Source organism: Grampus griseus (assembly GCF_964374135.1).
Source record: "Grampus griseus genome assembly, chromosome: 17".
NCBI lineage: Eukaryota > Metazoa > Chordata > Mammalia > Artiodactyla > Delphinidae > Grampus > Grampus griseus.
The window spans coordinates 14,289,653-14,315,714 of record NC_139011.1 but is presented as its reverse complement, the minus strand read 5'-3'; the positions used below and the strand labels follow the sequence as shown (position 1 = coordinate 14,315,714).

Genomic DNA, 26,062 nt, shown 5'->3' with positions numbered 1-26,062 from the left:
GACAGTTATCCCAAGCACCTTGTTCGTGCAGCTCTTACAGGACTACTGGATACTAACATGTAGACCCTCTTCTCTCCCCCATCTTTGCCTTGTACATGAACTTTATATGCTCCTTTCTCTTAGCACATCTGTCTGTGCCTCTACTCGTAGTCTGCCTGACTCCTGCTTATTCTCTTGGGCTCAGCTCAAAGGCCGACCTCAGGATGGATTAGATGCCTCTCATCTGTGCTGGTATGTCTAGCATGGCACTTAGCAGAGGGCATTACGGTTTCCTGTTTCCTTGTCCATCTTTCCCAGTAAACGGTGAGCTCATTTAGGACAGAGACCAAGTCTTACTCCTTAACGTTCACAGTGCCTGACGTATCTCTGAGGAATAATGAAAATACACTTTAAAAGTAGATGTTTGTGGGTGTGCCGTTTTGAAATCTCTCAAGTATATCCATCCCTTTCCCTGCATATCCCCCTGCCCCAAATACAAAGCTTAAGTTTCTTTTCTTGAGTAAGACCTTAAAGCCATGTATTTTAGGTGAGTTCAAATTCTGGTGTCTCCAGTAAACAGTTGTTAATCAGACTAGCTGATCAACTACTGAGCTTAAATCAAAACATTCATTATCAAAGCCTTTTTGTTTATGAGTACAAATACACCATTGATGTTTATAAGAAGAATTATTTTCTGCCCTGAATGTTAACTAGCCACAAAAGCTGGTGTACACATGTGATAGTGTTTTTCACAGAGTTTAAAGAATGTTGGCCTTTGATGTTCTGCCCTTGAATGGAAATGAGTCTACTTTTTAAAATCACTGGTGAGGAAAATGGGAAACTTCTAGGCAAACACCTTAGAAGCATTGTTAGCATTCGTAAGTATTAAAATCCAACAGATGCATTGTGTATAACATAGGGGAAAATCTACTTTTTTGGAGAATAGCTCCTATGTCTTATGCTATGAAAATGAATGAGATTAAATAGAATATTAATATTTCATATTAAATAGAAATGTCTCAGTTAAGACATGATTGAAAGCAAAAGACCCTAACACAAAATAGCTTTAGTGAAAAAAAAAAAAAAAAAGCTACAAGGAAGTAAGGGTGTTTCATGGGAAAAGGGATGAGAACCAAAATATGAAGTGGGCTCTTTAGGTCTTCCTCAGACCATAAAATCTCCCATCTTTACTGCTTTACATGACTTGCTTCTTTTTTTTCTCTCTCGCTAGACTAGCCTTCTCAGTTTCCCTGGCCATCTGGCGGAAGATGGCCACGGCATAGCCTTCTAAGTCATATATCCTCTTTCATTTCAGCTGAAGAGCTCAGACTGAATTAGAATCTCTCAGTTCCAATTCCAGACTCTTAGAAGAGAGATGTTGTTCTATATAGCATAGGCCAGAAGTTCACTGTGGTCAAGGAGACAGAGCCATGTGATACATACCTGGTTACCTTGGCACCTGTATGAATGCAGAAAGAGGCAATTCTCAGGCAGGATGGGCCATTACGAGCTAGACGGACAACCCTGACTAGCACCCAAAACCAAGGAAGCATGAAGTGAAAAGTACAACATAATAGCACTCATCCCAGTATATATCATTTATAAACTTATCGCCTGTTTCCTCTACCAAACTATATGCACCTTGAGGCCAGGTACTGTATCTTAATTATGTTTAATCTTAATCTTCAGTTATGTTTAATCCTAGTACCTGGAGCAATGCCTGACAATAGGCATTCAGTTAATATTTACTGGATGAACAGAAACAAATATAAGTTCTGCCTTCATGGGAATTACAGTCTGGTAATGAAAGCAGGCAATAAGCAAACAAGCAAATAAAAAGCTATATGGTAGTAAAAGCATTAAAAACATTTTAAGAAGGGGAGAGAGAGAAAGGAGTAGTTAGTGAGCAAGAATAGAAAATTTCAGAAGGTCGTTGATGGTGTTAAAACCCAAAGTAGCTATATACCAACTTTGTTTATTCATCCCAAGAGGCTGGAGACAATAATCATAAAAGATTCCATTTACATTTCGTTCCATTTATAACTTTAATACACACAAAGAAATTGTAGTTTATATTAAATACATGGGCTACTAAAAGATTGCTATAAAGAACTATGTGAAGAATTATAAATAAATGTGCTTAGTGTTTGCTGATAGCTTTTAATTTTTATCTGACAATTTGTGATTGTTCAACTGCTAACTCAAAACTTGATATAATTATAAAACAGTTCTCTGAGATGGTGAGTGATTAATCAAGTGCACAATTAGAGATATACTTTGGCCAGCTCTGCAAAGAGATCTGGATTAAGATTACAAGTAATCCAATGCAAAAGACATGTTCTCTAAAGAAGAATCTGGCAGGATCAGATGATGATCTTTCAATCATATCAACAAAACACCAGGATGTGTTTTGTGGATATGACTGAAAGATTGTATCCAGTGATTTTAGTGATAGTAAAAGAGACTAAAGGAGAAGGGATGTAGGAAATGTGTTTTATTAGTATGCTTGTTGCCAGTAACTGGCAGAGAAAGAACTATTCTGGAAGCAAACCACCTCCCCTAAACAATAACTAACAAAGCCTTTACCTAGCTATATTAATTAGAGTAACTAACAGGTGCTTCTGTATAAACAGCTACAGAACCCCAGTGGCTTATTATTGTGTATTTTTCCCTATGTAAAGTTCAATGCAGATTGGATTGGGACAGAATGGATCTGGTCCATAAAGTTACTCAAGGACCCAGGCTCTTTCCATCTTGTGGCTCCTTCTGAGTCCCCTCCATTAAGGCTGGTCCATGGAGAAAGAGTGAGATTGGGCCAGATCTAGACAAGGAAGTGCACATCACTTCCACTCACATTTCACTGAGTAGGACTGCGTCACATGTACCACACCTACCTATGGAAAGGCTGGAAAGACATACAGTTAGGGACCCAAGAGGAAGAGGAGAATGTGGATATAGGTGAACATTCCCAGTGTCTACCACACTAGCAATATGTGGATTCAAGAAGCTGTGGAATCATGGGGAAAAAAATGTCATGAAAAAGCCCTTCGGGGCTTCCCTGGTGGAGCAGTGGTTAAGAATCAGCCTGTCAATGCAGGGAAGATCCAGGAAGATCGTACATGCCACAGAGCAACTAATCCCGTGCTCCACAACTGCTGAGCCTGCGCTCTAGAGCCCACGAGCCACAACTACTGAGTCCGCGTGCCGCAACTACTGAAGCCCACACGCCCTAGAGCCCATGCTCTGCAACAAGAGAAGCCATCGCAATGAGAAGCCCGCGCACCGCAACTAGAGAAAGCCTGCATGCAGCAATGAAGACCCAACACAGCCAAAAATAATAGATAAATTAAAATAAATAATTTTTTTAAAAAAAGTCCTTTGTATTTCCAAAAGAATTTTGTTGATAAAATTTAAAATTTTTTCGAACAAGTTGTCTTAAAAAAGAAAAAAAATAGGAATTTAGGAACTGTCACTCAGAAGCTTCATACCACTGGTATTATCATTGGCTTCTATAGGCCACTTACGTGCTTCCCTGTCAGTGATGGAAAATCCAGAAGAAAATTAAGACCATACAGATTCTGAAAAGTACCATATCTAATCACAGTGTGGTAGTTCTCGTCTTTCCGCCCAAAGCACAATTATGATTGTGACATACCCATCAAATAATATCATCTCCTCCAGGAGGGTTTTACAACATGAAAAACAAAATTTAACTGTTGGCAGGTCATACTTGCTTAAAACCTGGAGTAGCATTTCCCAGCCAGAAATTTGGGAAAGAATGAGATTCCATAGTTTTACTTTGACCTGTCCCAGTAGGGCTGGCTTATATCTGATACCATATGCTCCTCTCTATGATAACAGTAGCTATGCGTGAGTTCTGTTTCAGGGATTCTGTAAATCTAAATTCTATTACAGTTATAGCTTACACTATGGAGATTCGCTAGATTCCAGGCATCATTTGAACTACTTTACATCTTCATAGAAATTCCTGTGGCCTGTACTACAATTATTCTCATTTTGCAAATAGTGAAACTGAGGTACAGAGATGTCAGCGAGGAGCAGAACTCGAATTTAAATGCAAGCAGACTAGCTCCAGAGCTCATCCTCTTAAACACTAGGCTAGAGTATAGGAAAACCCAAAATAACAACCGCAAAAGACCACCTGAGGATTTCCTGACAATAAATAGGAAATAAGAGTACTGTCCCACCTTGTACACTCAGGGGTCTTATCTGATAATCCACATTGGAAGTAACCCCTGCCCAGGAAGTTCCAGATTTTATTCAGGAAAATGCAACCCAGGCAAATGAAGAGCATGAATCTTTTTGTAACCAGGAATGACTGACTAAAATTTGGGAGACAGGATTGCATTTTAGATGCCCCAGATTTAATTTGGCATATAGCTGTATTGGTGCCGATAAGCTTTCTCCATGTAGGGTAAAGCATTCTTGGTTTGATTTTTATTTACCAACTCCAGTTGGTTATTTTTAAATGTATTTGAATTCCATTCAATAAATCATAGTTGAGCATCCACTATGTGGAAAGCTTTAGGCTAATTATTGCAGGGAATACAAACAGGAGGGATGCTTAATCAGCAAGGATACTGATTTGTAGAGGTAGCAGGATTATCTTAAACATTAGTGAGGTCTCTGAAACTCTGAAGGCCATTATTTAGGTCTTGAGCCTTTAGCTGATAGGTTACACGCTGACTGTTGTGCCAGAAGTCACCCTTGCTGTAGTTAGATGACCATATTTCCTTCGTCTGATGTGTTAATATTCCTTTTTTTTAACAGCTTTATTGGATATAATTCACCTATCATACAGTTCACCCATTTAAAGTACACAATGCAGTGGCTTTTAGAATATATTCACAGAGTTGTGAAACCAAGCACAATCAATTTGAGAACATTGTCAAAAAGAAGCCCTGTATCCATTAGCTTCACTTCCCATTTTCCTCCAACCCCCTCAGCTCTAGGCAGCCACTAATCTACTTTCTGTCTTTAATAGATTTACTTCTTCTGGCCATTTCATATAAATACGCATATGTGGTCTTTTGTGACTGGCTTCTTTCACTTAGCATAATGTTTTCAAGGTCCATCCATGCTGTAGCGTGAATCAGAACTTCATTCTTTTTAGTGCTGAATAACATTCCATTGTAGGGATAGAACACATTTTATTTATCCATTCATCAATTGATGGTCATTTGAGTTGTATCTAATTTTTGGCTGTTATGAATAATGCTGCTATGAACATTCGTGTACAAGTGGACATATGTTTTCATTTTCATTTCTCGTGGTATTTGGGAGTGTAAATGCTGGGTCATATGGTAACTCTATGTTTATCCTTTTTAGGAACTTCCAGACTGTTTTCCAAAGCGACTACGCCATTTTACACTCCCACCAGCAATGTGTGAGGGTTCCAATCGCTTCACGTCCTCGCCGACACTTGTTATTATCTGTCTCTTTGATTGTAGCCATCCTAGTGGTTGCGAATTGGTATCTCATTGTTCTGATGTGTGTTTCCCTGACGGATTAATATTGTAATATTTATTTTACTAACCTAAGACAAAAGCTTCAATCTTATGCTTTCTTATGCACATAACGGAAACTGCCTTACATTACTGGCTTGACTTTCTAAAACAAAACCATTGTTCTATGCAAGATGAATGTCATTTATGGGGTTTGAGTTACACCTGGAAGAATACAACGTGAAATGACATGGAATTCAGATTATGAACTCATATGGGAAATTTGTTTTGCAGGATGAATTCATTCACAGTGTTTTGAGACCTTTATCTAAGCTACTCAAGTACTCTTATGTGACATTTACTGGATAATCTAGACAGCACTTTGGTTAAATCCACAGTGTGATGTCATCCAGTAAACGCTTGAAAGTGGAGATGCATGTCTCCTCTGGTTTTATCAGTCTAGATTAGCAGTGTGGTTCACAGCACAGTGAACTTTTCTCCTCTGTGATCCATCAGTCTGTCTCTCATTGTGGGCCAATAATCTGTCACCTGAAGCTACTTAAAATAGGTTGGACTTTCTTGAATGTCATGTTGCTGTGATGACATTGGGGTTTGGCTGCAGAAGAGGGGAAGCACTGTTTTATGACTTTTGGTTGCTTCCATATCCCTTGTTTCCAGTAAAAGCACTGTGATTTTTAGCCTTTGCTTATATGCCTAGACTTTACTCTGTACCAGTTGTACCTTTCGTCTCTTTACCTATTGAGGCTCCTGCTGTGGTTATCTTTGTCTTTCTGTCACAGAAAAAAAAATGAGGGGCTTAGAAGGTATCAGGGTTTCACCATCTAGATTTCGCCAGTTAGCAGATATGTTAAAAAGAACATCCCCAAAGGCCATTTGGTGAGAAAAGAAAAAAATAAAAAGTTGATCAGAATGAGAGGATGCTTTCTTCAGAGGTCTCAGGATCCCTCAGAAAGCATCCCCCAAAAAAGAGACCCCCCCCCAAAAAAAAAGAGACCCCAATGGCCTGATCATCCTCCCTGACCCATAGAGAGAATGACCACATAGATCCAGATTCTCCCCGTTAGGCTCTACATGCCTGTTTCCAGTTAGCACATCTTGGAGAAGGTCTGGGAGGAACAAAGGAGGGAAGGAGAGAAAAAGAACTATGAGTGGGTAATTAATCCGTTCATAATATATCATCATATGTTCTGCTTTATTTGTTCCTTAACTTTTTTTTTTTTTTTTGAGGTACGTGGGCCTCTCACTGTTGTGGCCTCTCCTGTTGCGGAGCGCAGGCTCAGCGGCCATGGCTCACGGGCCCAGCCGCTGCGCGGCATGTGGGATCTTCCCGGACCAGGGCACGAACCTGTGTCCCCTGCATCAGCAGGCGGACTCTCAACCACTGCGCCACCAGGGAAGCCCTGTTCCTTAACTTTTAATATGCATTTTTGTAGCTTGGTTTGGGGTGGAGGAGGGGAGATTGGAAGTATCAGCCAGGCTTATGGGCAGAGCTTGAATTTTGCCTCCCCCCAAAATAAAGGGAAGTAATAACTTTATACATTTAGAGAGCTGGGTATGTTTGTTTGTTGAAGCTTTAGTAAATTCCATTTTGAGCATTCTATTAATTAAAATATTATTTTGACTAAAACTTAAGCATATGATGACCCAATGATAATTGTTGCCTCTAATGAAGATCTTAAACTACCCCATATCCGTGCCCATGTGCCTTTAGAAGTATAGAAGAAGAACTAAAGAGTGTTTATTAAAGTAAGAATTATAGTTTAGAGCCTTATTTTTGCAAATAATTAGCCCTTGAGTAATAAAACATAATACTGGCTAGCACTCATTGAGCATTGATTTATGTGCTAGTGTATACTAATAGCTTTACATAGATTATCTCATTTAATTCCTTCCATAGCCCTCTGAAATAGGTACTGTTATTATATCCCCATTTTACAAACTGAGGTTTAATGAAATTTAGTGCCTGCCTTATCCAGAGCTCGCACCCTGAGCTCTCCAACAAACGACTTCCCCTGTGTACATGCCATATTAATGAGTACTATAGCCCCCCCCTTCCCTCAACCAAATCACATACTAGAAATAGCGGGAGGTGGGTAGAGAGTTGGGCAATGGAGAAATGTGAGAGAGAATATGAATGAATGAATGAATGAATGGGATAGCAGACCTCAAATAGGGAAGAAAATTGATGAGTTTTGCTGTAGTAGAGTTTGTTTTTTTGTTTTTATTTTTGTCATGGTAGTTTTTATTAAAGCTTTTAAGATTCCTTTTCCCTCTTTCACATTCTTGCACACAAACGTGGAGCAATAACTGCTTAGGAGAGGCAAACCCAAGGCTGGTTATTTCTATAGGAAAAGACGAGGTGTATCTTCCATGGAACAAAAATGGATCAGAGATTTTGCTTGCTCTTTTCTGTTAAGAAATTAGAATAAAAAAGAATATTATACTGGTTTTCCTTCAGAAAGCCACGCACCTCTGATTACCTATTTTGCATAGAAAATATAGGGTATATTTTAAAATTCAGGAAGCATTTTGTTTGTCATTGCAAGCATAAAGTTATTTATAGTCACTTATTTAATTAAATTACTATGATCACTTCGCTGGGCCATTTTACTGTGATATCCTAAAATCAATGAATTAATTAACATCTCTCACATTCACTCTCTCTCTCTCTCTCTCACACACACACACACACACAACGCTTCCTACACACCCATTTTTAACAGCCTCTATTTCATACCATTCATGCTTTTTACTCAAGGTGTGTCTGAGTATGAAGTAGCTGAAGTAAGATTCCTATAAAAATGGCTTGCCAAAAGGCAGCTCTTGCTGAGGACTTCCCTGGTGGCTCAGTGGTTGAGAGTCCGCCTGCCGATGCAGGGGACGCAGGTTCGTGCCCCAGTCCGGGAGGATCCCACATGCCGCGGAGCGGCTGGGCCCGTGAGCCATGGCCGCTGAGCCTGCGCGTCCGGAGCCTGTGCTCCGCAACAGGAGAGGCCACCACAGTGAGAGGCCCACGTACCTCAAAAAAAAAAAAAAAAAAAAGGCAGCTCTTTAAGCCAATAATCTCCAGTGTAAAAGAGACTCTCTAGAGTTTATCTCACCCAGCCCTCCCCCTCTCCTGCGAAGGTAGCCCTTTTTTAATCTGCTCTGTAAAATCTCCACTAAGTAGTCATCTTTGATTGAGGTACCTCCTGGGACAGGAAGCTCCTTCCATTTTCAGGAAGTTCTAAGTGGTGAAAATGATTTCCTTTGTTGAGCCAAATGTTGTGTTCTCTGATACCTGCTTTTCTCACCACTAACCTTTCTAGAATGAAACAAGGTGCAAACTAGGGTGGAATATCTTAATTAACAAACATTTATTTGTTATTTACAATAGGCAATTATGAAATGCTTCAAAATAGTAATATGTGTACTTTGTAACATTAACCGTTGATGTGGGAGAAAAAACACAGGCTTTGAAGTCAGATAAGAGCAAAAATGATGCTGACCGTATGCACTGTTGTAAGCACTTTCTATAAGTTAACTCAATTAATCCTGACCACAGCCCTCTGAAATACGTACTACTGATGTCCCCGTTTCTACAGATGAGAAGATTGAGACACAGAGTTAAGAAACTTGCTCAAAGTCACCGGGCCAGTAAGTGTCAGAGCCGGCATTTGAAATCAGGCATTCTGGCGGCAGAAACCCCTCTCTCAGCCCCTAGACTCTGCTGACTCAGCCAGAGCATCTAGTCCTGCGGCAGTACCTTATAAGCCAGGCGATGCAGGGAGTTTCCTTAAACCGCCTTCACTTTAGTTTCCTCATCTCTAAAAATGGGCAAGATTATTATAAGAATTAAATGGAATACCATTGAACATGACCAGTGGTTCTTAACATCTGTGAGTTTGGTTTTGCTTTTTTTTTTTTTAAAAATACTTTGTGGTATGTGGTTTGCTGTCACCGGTTTGAGACTCATGTCAACATTGCTTCAGAATAAGCAGGGTGGGTTTTTTTTTTTAAATTAATCTTCTTGATAACTACAGAATTCATTACAGAATTAGTCAGCATGGGTAGGATTAAGTTTGGGGTGATATTAAAGAGTCTGACTTCATAATCCCAAGGGGGTTGTTCCTCGGATACTTAAAATGCACTTCCTTGCTCCATTTATCGCTGAAATATTTATCTGCGTGGATACTCAAGGCAGCACATTTCATGAATAGCTGATGCTAGTAAGAAGGAGTGTGTCGTTTTTTTCCCCTCTATTTCATAGCTCCTTTACTCTGACCCAGTGAACTATTCTGAAAGCAAACCTTTAAAAATATGAATAGCATCACCTGCAAATATTTTGAATTTTAAATCTGTACACGGTGAGACTCAGGAGGTTATAAATATTTTGGTTAAGGGGGGTATATCATAAGTGTTGGCTGAATCACGAGGTAATGTATCCTTGTGCTGCCTTTTTTTGAAAGAGAAAGGAAGACCCCTAGAGAAAATATCACAACTCCTTTTATGCATTTATTTAAGGAGAATTAGGGGCTAATTAATTTCATCGAGAACAGCTGGAGAACTTTTGAGTGTATGGCAAGAGAATGCCATGTAGTTTGAAGACTGTTGCTCTGACCCCAGAGTCATGCTTTTCTTGAACTGTAACTGGGTCACTTCAGGGGCTTTGTCATTCAGATCTCACTCCAAGCCAGATCAAAGATAACAAGGCAGATTCAGAGATGTCAGAGGTCGTGGTATCTCAGTAGAGTGACGCTGTTCTGTTCAACAGTCATCTGTTGAATTTAGTCATTAGGCACTGCGGAGACAAGCATGCAGTGGACACTGTCCCCGCACTCAAGTGTCCAGTCTGTGGGGAAGGCGGGAACAGGTGGTTTCAGTGCAGTTCAGCACACCTTACGGTGGAGGGAGATACTAGGTGCTTTGAGAGTAGAGAGGAGGGTCACCTAATCTAGCCTGGGGGAGGGGGCGTGGGCATGAGGATGGGGCTCATCCAGGAAGGCCTCCTGGGCATGGAGTGCTGAGATGAGTCGTAAGGGTGGATTAGCACATGCCAGGTGACAAATAATGTCCTGACTCACTGACTTCAAATCGTATCTTTATTTGACTGTTACAGAAAAAATTCATTTCTGTGTCTCAATGATTAGCTGATTTTGTGAAGTATAAGTTATAAGAAAACAACAAAACCAGTTGGGCCTTTTGGTCCCTGAAATGAACAGTCTGCCTTACCCATTTGGCCTGACCTCCTCCATCGTAACGAGCAGGATTGGCTGGGGAGTGCGCTGGAACTCCAGCGGCACGGGCTGGTGGAAAGGGGGCCCTGGGGAGATCGCCCGCCTGTATGGCTGGCAGCCCAAGGGAATTGTAGAATCAGCCAGAGTCGGACAGCATCATTCAAAGTAGTCATCAGCCCTGAAGGTTGGTCCCTTGGCCAAAAGTAATAGTAGGCAGTGGCTCCTGACAGGCAGCCTACATCCCTTATTACCTTGGTGACCTTCAGCAATTCCTTCGCCTCTCAGTGCTTTGTTTTCGCTCAAGTAAGGACTAGTAATGGGGGTGAGGATTAAAGGAACTAATTCATAGAAAGCACTTGGGACAGTTTCTTGTTCGCTGTTAGTGGACAGAGTCCAGTTCTCTCTGAAGGGGACCTAAACGTATCGGTACCTGTGCAGTTCAGTGAGGTATTTAGTGCTGAGCTTGAATTCTCTACGGGGTATTGGTTGACCATCCAAGGCAATTTATTCATTCATCATTCACTCAACACATACCTGCTGGATGTTTCCTAGGTGCCAGGCACTGCTCTGAGCACCTGGGGAAAAAATGAGAGGAATCAGTCCATGCAAAGGAAGAGTCCTAGAATGTTCCAGGAATGGCCAAGAGGGCCATGTGGAATGAGCAAGGAGAAGCAATATAGGAAATGAGATCAGAGTGGCAACAAGGGGCAGATCTCACAGAGCCTCACAGACCATTGTGAAGACTTTGAGGTCAAAGTCAAAATGGAGTGAGAACTAGAAGGAATTATAACAACAACTGCTGTTTACAGAGCTTGTAGAAGTGCTTCACCTGTGTTATCTGATTCGATCAGAGAGAGAGAACAGATTAGAATGATGATGTAAGGCAAACGACACTGTCCCCAGCGAGGAATCTGAGCTAAGTGGGGCAAGGGGGCTGCCTGGAGCAGTATTGGAACCCAAATCCGTGTGACTTCATGATACTCTGCTGTAATTGAATGAGCGTATGGATGTGTTTGCCACCAGATTGGTTGTAGCAAGACTGATTTCAGCATCTACTTGACCACTCCACAAGACCAGTGCCCAGGAACTGGGGAGAAACTCGGTGTCCGTGCTTTCAAAGGACTTCAGAAATCAGGGACAGAGAATCGGAGTGCACAGCGCTCCCACACAGAAGTGCTTTTCCGGGACACCAAGCAGTAGGACACAATGTCGGAGCTCCAGCCTCACACTTCCCAGCGACTTCGGTTTCTCCAATGGATGCTGTAAATGTGGTCACTCCACATTTAAAGACCCTGGTGTGAGTGAATGCTTTTTTTTTTTTTTTTTGCGTGGTACGCGGGCCTCAAACTGCTGTGGCCTGTCCCGTTGTCGAGCACAGCCCTCGGACGCACAGGCTCAGCGGCCATGGCTCAGCGGCCATGGCTCACGGGCCCAGCCACTCCGCAGCATGTGGGATCTTCCCGGACCGGGGCACGAACCCGTGTCCCCTGCATCGGCAGGCGGACTCTCAACCACTGCGCCACCAGGGAAGCCCTGAGTGAATGCTTTTTAAGGGCAGGGCAGGGTAGAATCAAAACCCAAAATACCAAAGGTTCAACTTCCTGTTCCTAACCACATTAGACCAGAAAATGAGGCAGCTTTCAGAGCAGGCGTCCCCACCCATGAACCTGCAGTTCAGCTTTGACTCACAGGAACCTGTGGGAACTCAGACTCCTTACTCTGAAAGAAGTTGTTCTCAACTGAATGGACACCCCCAAAGTCAGGTTGAGTGTTCAAGACCAAACTGCAGCGCAGAACGTAAAGGACAAACAGAAGTCTTGTTGGGAATGAGATCATTTCTTTTGCAATTTGTGAGACCAAATAATGACCTACGCAATCAGCTTCTTAATTCATATTCAGCTATTTTGAAATCAGTGATGATTCTTTAAGGAGGTGAACTGTAAGATAAAGAAGAGGAGGTTAATTTTTTCCAAGTGTATAAATTAGCCACCTAATATGTGCAAATTAAGTCGTCTCTGCCCCCCTCCAGCTGTTTGGGAGGGACAGATAATGTTCAATTATGGTGCACTCTATCTAGGTGTTCTGTTAGCCATATATTTCAATTGCTGTACATAGATTCAGCTGTTCACACTCAGCAAAAATGGAGACAAGGACTACAGTGAAATAGTACAGGTGATGCCCATCAACTACTTAAGCTTATATCAGCCAAAGAAACAGCACTCTTTCCAACACGGAAAGAGAAATTGTTCCGCTTTTCTAAGAGATGATCAAGTTGGCTTTGAGTCATATGAAACTTTTATTTTATATTTGACTTTAGAGTTCATTCTCTAGATAAGTTGTGAATTCATTGTACTGACACATATACAGGCCAGAATCAAACCTGATTGTGAATTCCAGTCTCTGACAAGATTTAGACACAGGCAAATTGTTTGACTTCCATTAGTGGCTAGTGAATAGCCTCATTTTCCAAATTTATTTTTTTCATTAAATAATGGCATTGTTGTGATGAGTAAGTGAAAAATATATATAAAGATCCCGACAAGTCATCTTGTGTAAGTGATAGTTCCACCCCGTTCGTAAGAAGTGTAGATGGATGTGGATTGTACCTCTGGGAGCCAGTGAAGGTTTTTAGGCTGGGGAGTGACATGATTCATGTAGGTTTTAAGGAAGATGACTTTGGTGTCACTGTGATGTGTGAGCTAAATATAGAGAGACCTAAAGCAAGGAAATGAATGAGCAAATAAATGGTGACAAAGACAAGGGCCTGGGTGAAGGCTGTGTCAGCCGAGATGCAGGACGAACCCAGATTGGAGAGGTTTTAAACATAGGATTGAGAGAACTTGGGGACTATTTGAATCAAGGGGGAGTAGAAGGGTCATCAGAAGTAAAGGATGACTTTGAAGTTTTCTAGCTTCTGGAGATACTGAATTAACTAGTATCTATTTTACGTTTGGTAGTGTCTATATGTCCATGCCACTCTCTCACTTTGTCCCAGCTTACCCTTCCCCCTCCCCGTATCCTCAAGTCCGTGCTCTAGTAGGTCTGTGTCTTTATTCCCGTCTTACCCCTAGGTTCTTTATGACATTTTTTTTCTTAGATTTGAGCTAAGGAATTTAATACATCATTTGATTTAGTCATCATGCCGACTTTATGGAGTAGGTAACATCGAGCGATGTGACAGTTGTAAAAATTTAGACTCAGAGAAGCCCGATGCTGTACGACCAGTCAGTGTATCCCTAGGATTGGAATGTGGATTTTTCTGACACCAAAGCCTCTCTTGAAACTGCAGCAAGAAACAGGCCTTTACTGCAGAGAAGGGGAAATGCAGTAGGGTTGGGAGGGTGAAGATAAAACTTAGTTCTGGAAACGTTAACCTTGAGTCACTTATGTCAGGCAGAGATATCTTGAGGGCAGTTGGAAAATCAGGCCTGTAGCTCGGGGGGGGGGGGGAGATAAAGAAATTTGTGCGTTGTCGGCATATGGTTGGCGTGGGGGAGTGAATGAGGTCACGCAGCAAGGGATGTATAGTTAAAGAGAAACAGACCCTAAGGAAATGAAGGTGAGACGTTGAACGCTCACCTAGTTTAGGAGTTCAGAAACACTCATATACCTAGATGCAGTGGAATTTTTTCTGGCCAAAGTATAGCACTGTGCTCTGGTGTATAAATTTGACTGCCTTTTATTTTTCATTAGTTAGGTATTGAGTGTCACTACGTGTCAGTCATTATTAGAAGTTGGTCCCTGCCTTCACAGAGCTTGTAGTCTAGTAGAGAGCCATAAATGAAAAAGCAATTAAAGAGTAACAGGTCATTATCAAGTACAGTATAGGTTTCTGTGTTATTATAGAATGCTCTTTTAGAGTCCTGTGAAAGATTGGTTCCAAAGCTAGACTTGGGGGTCAGTAGGCAAGGAATTAGGATCACAGGTCGTGATACGGAATAAGTTTATAATTAAGAAACAATTGCTGGACCTAAAAATAACTAAAGATTATCTCTGCGGAAATGCTTGAGAATGATTACAAGAAAATTTGAGATAATATGTACTGAAATTAATTTGTTTACAGGTTATACAGGAAGCTGGGTTTTTTAGGTGTGTAAGGCAAAAATTAAATCTACAAAAGATGACTTCTGCAAGTCTTTGAGGCAGGCTGAGGCACCATCTCTAAGTCAGTCTCCCACAGACAGTTTTTTCTCAAGGGTTGCAGGTTTTTTTCAGGTGAGCACCAGATGAAGTCGTCGGCTTGCCATGAGGAGCCGTGTTACACTAGAAAACACATATCTTTTAATCACAGACTTGCACTCCACACAGCAAGACCTGCACAGCACGGGAGGCACACGGGGAGCTAGCACCACCGAGAGAGAGCCGGCTGCTGCCGCCGCCCCAGGCCCCTTCTGGGACCCCGCTGTCCAATCTAAATCCTGTCTCTGTCTCTTTCTCCTCCCCACGATGCTTGAATCTCTGCACATAAAATGATACGATGCACTCCACTGTAACAAATATTGAGAGTCAAATGGGCACACTGAAATTTCTTAGTTTTTTTTGTCCTGGATGTATAATTGCTCTGACACCTGCATAAAATGTGGAAATAGAAAATTTATTTTCCATCAGAACAGGAAATTACCAAGCCTTCATATTGTACCGTAAGTAGCTCAGTCTCAAATTACAGCCTTTACCTTGATATTCATTCCTCCTTTGGAGAGGTTATTTGCATAATGGTTAAGAGCACAGCCCTGGAGCCAGACTGTCTAGGTTTGAATTCCTAGTCCACCGGTCACTGACTTTGTGACCTTGGGCAAGCTACTTAACCTCTCTGTGCTTCAGTTTCCACATGTGTAAAATGAGGGTAATAATAATACCTACATCCTTAGGGTTATGTGAGGAATATAAGTTAATATATATAAAGCACTTAGAACTGTACCTGGCATATACATAGTAAGCATGTGTACCTGGCATATGTAGTGAGCAATCCATAAAGGTTTGGTGTTAGTGTTATTACTGTATTATGCTAGTGGATAAAACAGCATTTTAAGATGGTAGCCAGGGCTTCCCTGGTGGCGCAGTGGTTGAGAGTCCGCCTGCCGATGCAGGGGATACGGGTTCATGCCCCGGTCTGGGAAGATCCCACATGTCGCGGAGCGGCTGGGCCCGTGAGCCATGGCCGCTGAGCCTGCGCATCCGGAGCCTGTGCTCCACAACGGGAGAGGCCACAACAGTGAGAGGCCCGCGTACCACAAAAAAAAAAAGATGGTAGCCAGGCCAGTGAGGATAGATTTCCCCAACCCACTGCAAATCAGTCACAGGTCAGCTCTCCTTTCACTTAGTGTGGAGGGAAGAGTCCAGCATTTATCTCCTCTTATTCTCTTTCAACACTGAGGATCAATGGTCCATGGTAGAACTAACTGAGAGGGTAGTCAATTTCAAGCCCCATAGCCAGAGACAAGGAACTCTCTCTCCTTTAAAATAGAAACCTCCTTCCTTCCAAACACATGTGCAATGGCTATGTTTAGAAATCTTCCAGGAGCAGGATGGGAAGATAGCTGAAGGCATGGTATATGGAGTGGTGCCTCGTGTATGATAAGGAAGATGGGCAGCCAGCCAACCAGCCATCGTGCTGTCTCTGTTCCGTAGTGTGTTGTCAGATCAGAAGGGGGATATGACTCTTTTCTCTCTAGCTGAACTTTTCTGTCAATCCTACTGAGCTGCCAACTGAAAGCCCCTGGTTGCCACAGTTCTTGGGCTCCTTTGTCTCAGAGCAGCAGAGAACAAATCCTAGATTTTTAAACAGGTGGTATGAGCTCCAGCTTGGAGTCAGCTTCACACCTCATATTGTGACGCGACAGAGCATCTCCCTGCTAAACCCCTTCCCTAACTTGCCGTAAGATCCTCTGATACTGACCTCCTTACAACAGGAAGCTGCAAAGCTGTACACGTGATATAGTTAGTAGAATAAAATCATCAACTTCTTGGACTTATTTCTAAAACCCCACACAGTGGAGTTATAAAGGGCCTTTTGACCAAGCAACAGTGTAGTTTACTCCCTGGAGGATGTATCAGATCTTGTTTCCTTTTAACTGCTTAAGGGTTAAAAACCATTACTGTGGTCACAGAGGTCAGACAGCAGAGTGTGTGAGCTGGATCCAGCCCCCAGATGTGTTTGCTTTGGCCCACATAGTTGCATATACATACATCAGTTAGTTGCAACATAAAAAATTGGGAGATTTCACATAGCAATCCACATTTCCAACTTTTTATTTTAAATATGCCAGATCTGACAGCGCTGGGTCTTCCCTCCTTCCCATGGGGAACAGTTTGCCTGAGTGGGAGAGCTGCCCCCATCGGCCCCTCCACTTTGCAGGGTCCCCTCCTGGCCCACATCCTTTACTCTTGCTCATTTCCTAGCCCCAGAGGCGTTGACGTTTATAAATCTCTTAGAGCCTGGTGCCATTTTCTTCACAATATAATCCCAAATGAAAAGGGAAAAATCTTCTCATTACATTCCATGACCCAAATGTAACAAGATGCTAAATACTGAGTCTCGGGCCTTTGCTCTCTGATTTAAGACGAAGAATCACAAGTAAAACATTCATTGTGTCATTTATTTAAAAATCACACAGTTGAAAATTATCCTTGCCTGATGTTTTTCCTGAGCCAGAGAACAGTCCTTTTGTCCTTGAACCTTTTTCATGGTAGCATTTTATGCTGTTCTGGTTACTACCAGTAATACGGGCTAAACAACAACCCAAATTTGAACCCTCCGGCCTTGTCCTTAGTCCTCTCCTTTTGGCTGCTGAGAGATTTGAGGTTATAGGCTGGCTCTGGGGAAGAGAACGTGGAGATCTAGAGGGGAAATAAGGTACACGTTTCGCTTCCACTGAGTCATGGGGCCACATAACACAAAGGTGATGTATGCCGAAGTATTTGTAAATTGCTTTTACTGGGAAGTCATTTGCCTCTCTCTCTTTCCGAGCTACATGGCTAGCCCTTCCCGCATGGTTCTGCAGGGCCCCCCCTACCCCCGCCATTCAGGCGAGCATACCTCAGTTGCTGAAATCTGCCCCAGCTCGAATTCTTCTTCCTTTGTACCACTTCTTTATTCTGAAGATGGAACGAACGAAGAGTACATTTCTTGTACCACCTGCCAGCCACCTGAGGGCAATTAGAGCGTGGTAACATGAGGCCAGCGCACAGCAGTCCATGAAAGAATTGTGTCATGGAAGTACAAAGCACAGTTATTACTGTGCAGAAGTTTAATCAGTTTGCAAAAATGCATTGAACACTGGGCGCTTTGGATAAAAAAGTCATATGTGAATATTAGTCATTCATTCCATTGTCATCACTGTTTCAGTTTACCATAGAGATGTTTTATTAGTTCGTTTAAATTCCCATGACTCCAATTTCACATGAGGTCGTGGACTCCTCAACTGAAAAGTTTTTAGTAGCTTTGGTAGGTCTGAAATTTTGGAGTATTGAGCAAGGCCTACACTGAGCTAGAACATGATCTAATAAGATTGGACTGTCAAAACAAGAAGCACCAGTCTGTGATTACAAGGTTTTTAAGAAGAAAATGTTAAAGCTCTGGTGTGAGAACCTCAGAAAGATAATAAAACAGGTTGGAAGCCAGTTTCTTTTTCATTTCTACTCTGATAGGTGGGACATCGCCCTATTTAAGCAGCAACAAAGGCAGTGGAATGAAGTGTGATTAAACAGAAACAATAGATAGTATCTTTCTATTGGGAAACTCTAATTGTGTAATCAGTAGGATGAAGCATCAGAAAATACTTGAAACATTTTGTTAGAGCCCCAAAGGATACTCAGAGAGGCTAGCTCCAAAATGCCCAAATAGAGAAGATACATCACTACTGGTTAATAACTCAGATTGGAGTCAGAAGTGAGTTCCATTCCCAGGCCTCCACTGTGAGATTTGAGGCAAGTTATGTAACCTTTTTGCTCCTCAATTTTTTTTTAAGCCCTAAAATGGGAATTGGAACATTATAGAATTGTCATGGGGATTAAAAAGAGATAATGTGTGGAGACTTCTTGGGGCAGTACCTAGTAAATGATGAGTGCCCAATAAGTGACAGCAATTGCTATTTGGTTACATGGAAATTCGCAATCACTTTTTATTTTGGATATTCAATATGGTTTTCGAAATAAAGGCCGATACCATAGTTTATTTCTAAGTTTTCCATAATTATGTTTAAATCCCCAGTCGCTCTCAGCCCCTTTCCTTAGTTTTGCGTATACTTACCAGTATCTCGTTCATTCTCCAGTCATTTTTCACTCTCGGCCAATGCCATTCTAATGAGTAAATGCTTAAGATCCAATCTGAATGGAGGTTTAGGCTGACTCTGGGACTGAGTCACTGATTTATTTCAGCGTTCAGGAGCTTTTCTTTTTTTGTTTCCTGTTCATTTACTGAAGATTATAATTTTTGCGTCATTCCTTCTGCTGAATTACAGTGTAGCAAATGACAGAATGCTTATGAAATGCCTTGTGTTTGTAATCACTTACAATAAAGCCTTAATAGAGAGTATAGTTTATTGATGAACTTATATAGACTACAAGGGGGAAAACCCATTGCTTGTGGTGTTCTCATCTCTAATATGTTACATAATTACTACAACTGAAAGTAATTGATTTTACCAGATTCACTGGGGGTCAGAGTTACATCCTGGTCGTTATTACCTTCAAACTGTCTTCTTTTTGTAAGTTGGGGGAGGATTTTGTTCTGGGGACCCTACTGCTGCAGCATTTGCCCTTTCAGAGAACTTTGATCTGAACACCCACGGCTAGAGGCGGAAGCAGATCATTCCTTTCCTCTACCAACTAATAGAAACCTTGACGAAAAGGGTGCTCCTCAATTCTGGATGAAATTAGGCATCAAATAAGAATTCCCTTTAGCTCAGTTCTTTGCTTCATTTAAAACCCAGAGTCTTTGTAGAAGTCTAGGGGGGAAAAAAGTACACAAATTGTTATTTCATTTTTCCCATAAAATCTCCAAAGAAGGGAATCTTATTTTCACCTTAGACTCTCAGAAACATGGACAATAGAACCAGTTCATTGCTCCAACATAGTTTATGATGTCACCAGAAATTCTTGATAAAACTGTCAGCATGAGTATGCCATTCAATTCATAAACCATGCTTTATTCGTGCTTTGTTGTGTAATATGTCAGCATTTCCCCTTTCTTTCCTGTAAACTGTAACTTTTCTGGTGATTGGCATTTAAAGTCTTTTCCTGATTAAGGAATTGTCAGCTGAAATCATCAGGGATTTCCCCTTAGCTGTTTTGAAAGAACTCTGAAGAATTTAATGTGTTGCTTGGAAATTAAGAAATTTGGAATGGTTTGTGTGAATCTCAATGGTGAAATAGAATCAAGAGAGGATTGTTTTTCTTGAAAATAAGATAGAGTTACAGAAGGAATTAGAAAAACTTTAGAAATAATCAAGTCTTTAAAACATTTAATAAACTGTAATTATCTCTGTTCTGTGCTTTTCAAAAGATGTACTTATTACACTTTAGGAGCTATTCTGAAATAGAAACATTAAAATAAAATTTCAGATGCTTGGAAAGTGGTTTCTTAATTTAATTTCCTGGTTTACTTGGAGTTAACAGAAATCTTTTTTGTTTTAAGACATTGTTAGAAAACTTTCTGAAGTGTCAATCCGTGTTGCATACATAGTGCCACCAGAACGAGGATGGTGACTGGGGTAGTATTAAATATACTAGACAGGACAGAAGGAAACAGATCTATTTCAGGCACAAGGGTTATGTAATGAGCTTTCTGCCCAGTGACAGGATGGGGTGGGGTGAGTAGGAGACAGCTGGTTGGTGTGATAAAGAGTGGGGGACCTGTTTGAGAAGAGTGGTTAGGGAAAGCCTCTCAGAGGAAGTGACTCGAGCTGAGACAGAAGGAATCGTCAGGGATAGAGCACAGGGAAGAACTCAGCAGGTACAAAGGAAAAGGAAACAGCATGTACAAAGGCCCTGGGGCTGGAGTGAATTGTTCCGGAAACAGTGAGGAGGCAGATGTAGCTGGAGCATAAGGCAGGAGGGGTGAGGTAGGACCTGAAAGGTAGGAAGGGGCAGCTCTGGGAGAAAAGAATTAGCAGTTGTGTTCATTTTATGAAAGCTTCTTACTAGTGTGTTTCAGAATTATCCCAACACTAAATATGGCATGTGAAAAACACTTTGAAGAAATAGTAAAAAGCCTGTATGCCAACTCTGAGCCAGCTACAACTTCCAGATTTGTGTTTGATGACAGATAGGCTGTACTCTTAGCTGTAAAGAGCAGGACCTCGTGACTTGCCAGCTACACCTCTCTTGTTGTCGTCAACTTCCACATAAACTAAGGACACCGAAGCAAATCCTCAAAATCAGTTTTGCTTTGTGACTGCTCTTCCGCATTCACCCTAAACCCCAGCATTTGTGCTACATGTGCCCCCTGTAGTTAGGAATAATTTCCTAACGCCCCCTGTTCCTTCACAGACAAAGTGGGGCACAGCTAAGTGTGACGACAAACAAAGGGGAAACCCCACAACTTTACTTTCCTTCTCTCAACAGGTTAGAGACATTGGTTTTGCAGGACAAAATGAAAAATCCAAGAGACCCAAAATGATAGACCCAAGATTCAATTTACCAGCAATTACCAATACCAAATAGTGGCAGAAAGCGACTGATGCTTTCTTACTCTCGTCTTCCAACAAATACCTCCTGGGGAGCCCTGTGTGAGCAGCTTACTATACCACATTTCTGGTTATTTAGAATAGTGGAAAGTGAAAAAGATTGGCATGTGGTATTCAAAGGCATGGGGTATTCAAAGACTGGTATTTGAACAGGGTAGCAAACATACAGAGATTTGAGTTGGATGGATGTAGGAGATGATTTGTTCAAAATACTTTAGCAACTAGAAGCAAAGCTTTTAATGCCTGAGTGGATATTCGGAGCAGCAGGCCAACTCTTCTGTGCCATTAAAAGCTCATACAGATTCCATAAATCAGTAACGTGCCTTTCTAAGCTTGCAGTTTCCTTTCAAGGAGACTTGCATTTTTAGACACTCAATCCCTCCCTGAAAATAACCCAGCCCAGCCCAGGTAGTGGTTGTCTGCCAGTTGTCTTTCTTACGCCTTTGGAAGTGGGGCTGTGATCCTGGCAGTTGCTTTCTTTTCAGTAGCAAGTGCTGTATAGGGACCTGTGGGCTTTCTTTTAAGCTACTGAGTTCCTTCATTGTACACCATGCCTGAGCACTGTGCCAGCTATTGGTGATAACCGTGATTAAATAAGATGCTAGATGGGGTCTAGATGGAGAAATGGGCAGAGTGTGAGAAGTACTATAGGAGCAGAGGTGTAAGCAAAGTGGTATGTAACGGCAGAGTGAGAGCAACTGATTCAAGAAGGGAGGTGAGAATCAAGGAGGGCCTCAGAGGAGTTAAGTAGACTCACATGGATGAGTTTAAAGGAAGAAGATATAATTAGGCACAGGAAATCACATGAGCCAAGACAGACACAGAAGAATGACCATGCATAGCATGTTCCTTCATCATTGACTTTTCTCATGTGACTAGACCTTTTTCCTTTTTCCTTTTAGAGTGTGCGTTGGGAGCAGATAGAAGGAGAGTTACAGGGATAGAGGGACTGGGACAAGCAGAGTGGAGGAGTGTAGGGGTCGGGAGCTCCACATATGAGGAATATATGAGGTTTAGAGTCAAAAAGACCTGGATGGCCCGTAGGCGGTTCCCTTACCTCAGAACTCCAGTTGCCACATCAACAATGTGGGAAAGCTTCTATCTGGGTTCCTCTGAGGATGAAATGAGGTGCATAGTCTATAGCATAATCTGTAGAATAATCAAGGGCTGGACTTGGAGTCAGAAAGACCTGTGTTCAAATTACGCTGCCTTCTTGTGTTACCTGAGTAATTGTGCATGTCCCTGACCCTCAGTTTTCTCACCTGTACAATGGGAATAATATTATCCTCCTCATGGACTTAAGAGGATTCAATTAGCTAATTCATGGAAAGTGCTTATTAGGACAGTGCTGGCTACGCGATAAGCATTAAATGTTAGCTGTCCTCCTCCTTCACCACCACATGTCATAGACCCTCACAAAGTTTAGCTCATTTCCCCTACAGAAGTATAATGGTTTGCAGTTTTCAGTCCCTTGGTAATTTATTCACTCTGACTATGCTGAGAGAGAACTTGGCCTGTTTAGCAATTATATTTCCTCGGAAGGGGTCTTCCTTTCAGGCCTCACTGCATTCATTTTCCTTTGTTGGACAGTAGCCTCATTTTTGCCAAATGCCTGATGGTGACAGGTGTCATCCCCAGGCAATAAATAGCGTACTTTCTTCTCGGATTCTACTCTCCTGGTTTGGTAGTTTCTACACAGTTTTACTACCTTTGACAGCACATGCTTAAGCTGAGTACAACTCAACTATATATATCTAAGCTCAATATTGTAGTAAGCATATGGCCCAAGGCCCTGCTTTCAAGTGGCTGACTACCTGGTTGGGAAAATAGAACTTACAGAAAACAATTAGGCAATTTTATCAAGAAAGTATGACAAGGTACAAAGTCTATTCTAAATATGTTTATGACACTGACAGTAAGTACATGGGTCATGGGGGGCAGGGTGGGGACAGCGGGGGAGAAGTTGCTGGAGTTTTTAGGGGAGGCACCAGGCTTTAGGAACTATCTTATAACCAACCAACATGTCTGAAAATAACCATCAGTTTTGGTTTCATATCATCCCTCCAGCTTCCCAGCAAACCCTAAAGATGAGTCCATCCTGGGAAAAATAAGACTATGATTTAAAGCCAGTGATTCCCCAAAAGATCCCTTTTTTATACCTCTAGTCTCCTCCATGCTTTGAAATTCTTGTTTACCAAACTGTATTTATAAGTAATAATCTGTATTTTCTGTGTTTTATTAATCAAAGACAGTTGCCCAACAGAGATCTTAATCAGCATAAGAAACAGGAACTCAGTATAGCAAACTGTTATCTAATTTCAGTTTACTGAGGAAAAAAAAAAAACTAAACTGTCTTACTTATTAATTATGAGTTTAGGATATAAACTCCTGTTACTGTCATGTACATGTGTATATCCAGGAGCTATGAAAATTCCAGAAACCATAGAGGAAAAGATTGATAACTTGGACTACATAAAAAAAAAATTGAAAATTACTCATGGCAAAACAACAACAACCACCTGAGGAAAGTCAAAGAGAAACCATCAACTGACTGAAGGGGAAAATTGTAATTCATATGGTAGAAGATTAATTTCCTGCACAAGTTCTTACAAATCAATAGCAAAATGAAAAATCAATTTTCTAAAAATTCAAAGGACATAAATAGTTCCAGAAAAAGGAGTACTGGTCACCAGTAAGCATATAATAAGATGTTTAACCTTGCAAAAGAAATGAAAATAAAATCACTTTTTTGCCTATCAAAGTGGTAAAGATGTACACATTTGATAATACTCAGTGTCGTAGAGTATATGGAAAAGTAGGCATTCTCAAAAACTGTCAGTAGGAGTATTGATTGTAAAACCTTTTTGGAGGGCAGTTTGGCAAAATCATTTGCACTTAAAATGCACCTACCATTTAACCTAACAAAGACACCTTAGATAATTTATTCAACAAATAAATCCACTCACAGAACCAAAGGTATGTATGCAGTGATGTATATTGCCACATCTATTATATCAGCCAAAAACTAGAAGTAAGACTTCAGCTTCTGATCAAGATGAGGCAACACAGACCACATTTACCTCCACCTGACCTCCACCTGAAACTTTAAAAAAGAAAAAAAAAAAAAGGATAAATTATATGAAATAATAGCTCCTAAGATGTACATCACACATCAGAAAGCAATGATCTTTGAAGACAGGAAAAGAAAATGAACCCCTGATTGCTCCAGCTCACTGCTTGGAGAGAGTCTCCAGGCCATAGTACAAGAAGCAGAATATAGGCAGATCCCTGTTGTCTGCCTTATTGGAGGAGATGTAGCTCAAAGTCCAAGGAAGCCAAGATAGTTAGTCTAGAGTAGAGAGCTGCGCAAAGACAGAAACTTGGAGAGCTGAGGAGGTCTCCCTTGAGTATTGAGTACAGAGGAGTGAATGCATATGAGGAAATGACCCAAGGCCAGAGAAAGAAAAATCTAAAGGATCAGAGAGAACAGTGCCTGGAACTCACAGAGGGATGGGAATAATGTCTGTTCTCAACAGCCAGAAAGGACAAAATTTCATATTTCAGGGGTATTGTTAAAGTCTTGCCTCAATAGTGGAGCAAAAATTAACCATAGATGAAACACAGCTCTGGTCGCCCTGAACAATCTCAAAAGCAAGATCCCAGAGGACAAAACTGTTTCCAGTTAATTTAACTGCATCCCAGAACAAAACTCAAGAATGTTTATAAGAAGACAAAAATAAATGTCACCCCACAATGCTTGGCATCCAGTCAAAAATTAGCAGGCAAGCATAGTAGCAAAAAAAGACAACCCATAATGAGGGGGAAAAAAATCAATCCATTGAAACTGATCCAGAAATAGCATAGATATAAAAATAGGTAGGCTAGGGTATTAAAATAATTGCTATGACTGCATTCCATATGTTCAGAAGGCTAGAGGAAAGATTGCCCATATTAAGTAAGGAGATACATATTTTTACATCTTTTTAAAGACACAGATTAAACTTCTAGAGATGAAACCTACAATGGCTAAGATTATTTTAAGGAAGGAGGGAGGGAGGAAGGAAGGAAGGAAAGAAAAGAGTGCTGTATGGGATTAACAACAACACAGACTTTGCAGAAGAAAAGACTAATGAACTGGATGACATAGCAATGAAAACTATCCAAAATCAAACACACACACACACACACACACACACACAAGACTTTAAAAAAGTGAAAAGGGTACCAGTGAACTGTGGGAAAATTTCAAGGAGTCATATGTATGTGTCATTGAGGTTCCCAAATGAGAGGAGAGAGATAGGAAGACTAAAAAAATATTTAAGGAAATAATGACTGAAATTTTTCCAAATTTGTTGAACGCTATAAACTCATAGATCCAAATTCAACAAACCCCAAGCACAAGAACACATGAAGGAAACTACACCAAGGCATGTTGTAATCAAATTGCTTAAAATAAGTGATAAAGAGAAAAATCTTAAAAGCAACAAGAGTGGGAAAGGATGCATTGCATACAAATCAACAAATATAAAGATGACAGCACATTTCTCATTAAAAAAAAAAAACAAGCTAAAAAACAGTGGAGCAAAATATTTAAAGTACTGCAAGGAAAAAGACTGTCACTCTAAAATTCTTAAAAATATCTTAAAATATCTTTAAAAAATGATGAAATAAAGACTTTTTCAGACACAAAATATGA

At 41.0% G+C, this 26,062-nt stretch overlaps 1 protein-coding gene across 2 annotated transcripts in view; it reads left to right on the top strand.

Annotated features, from left to right (window-relative positions):
* Positions 1–26,062, top strand: part of NSMCE2 (NSE2 (MMS21) homolog, SMC5-SMC6 complex SUMO ligase) — a 224,180-nt gene that overhangs the window by 158,377 nt on the left and 39,741 nt on the right. The window contains exon 5 of one of the 2 annotated variants that reach the window (XM_082675229.1): positions 5,329–6,096. The exons of the other annotated variant lie outside the window; for it this stretch is intronic. Coding sequence (XP_082531355.1) covers positions 5,329–5,330 — 2 coding nt within the window. The 3' untranslated portion in view covers positions 5,331–6,096. Of the gene's footprint in view, positions 1–5,328; positions 6,097–26,062 lie in introns of those variants that run through there. 2 annotated transcript variants of the gene reach the window in all.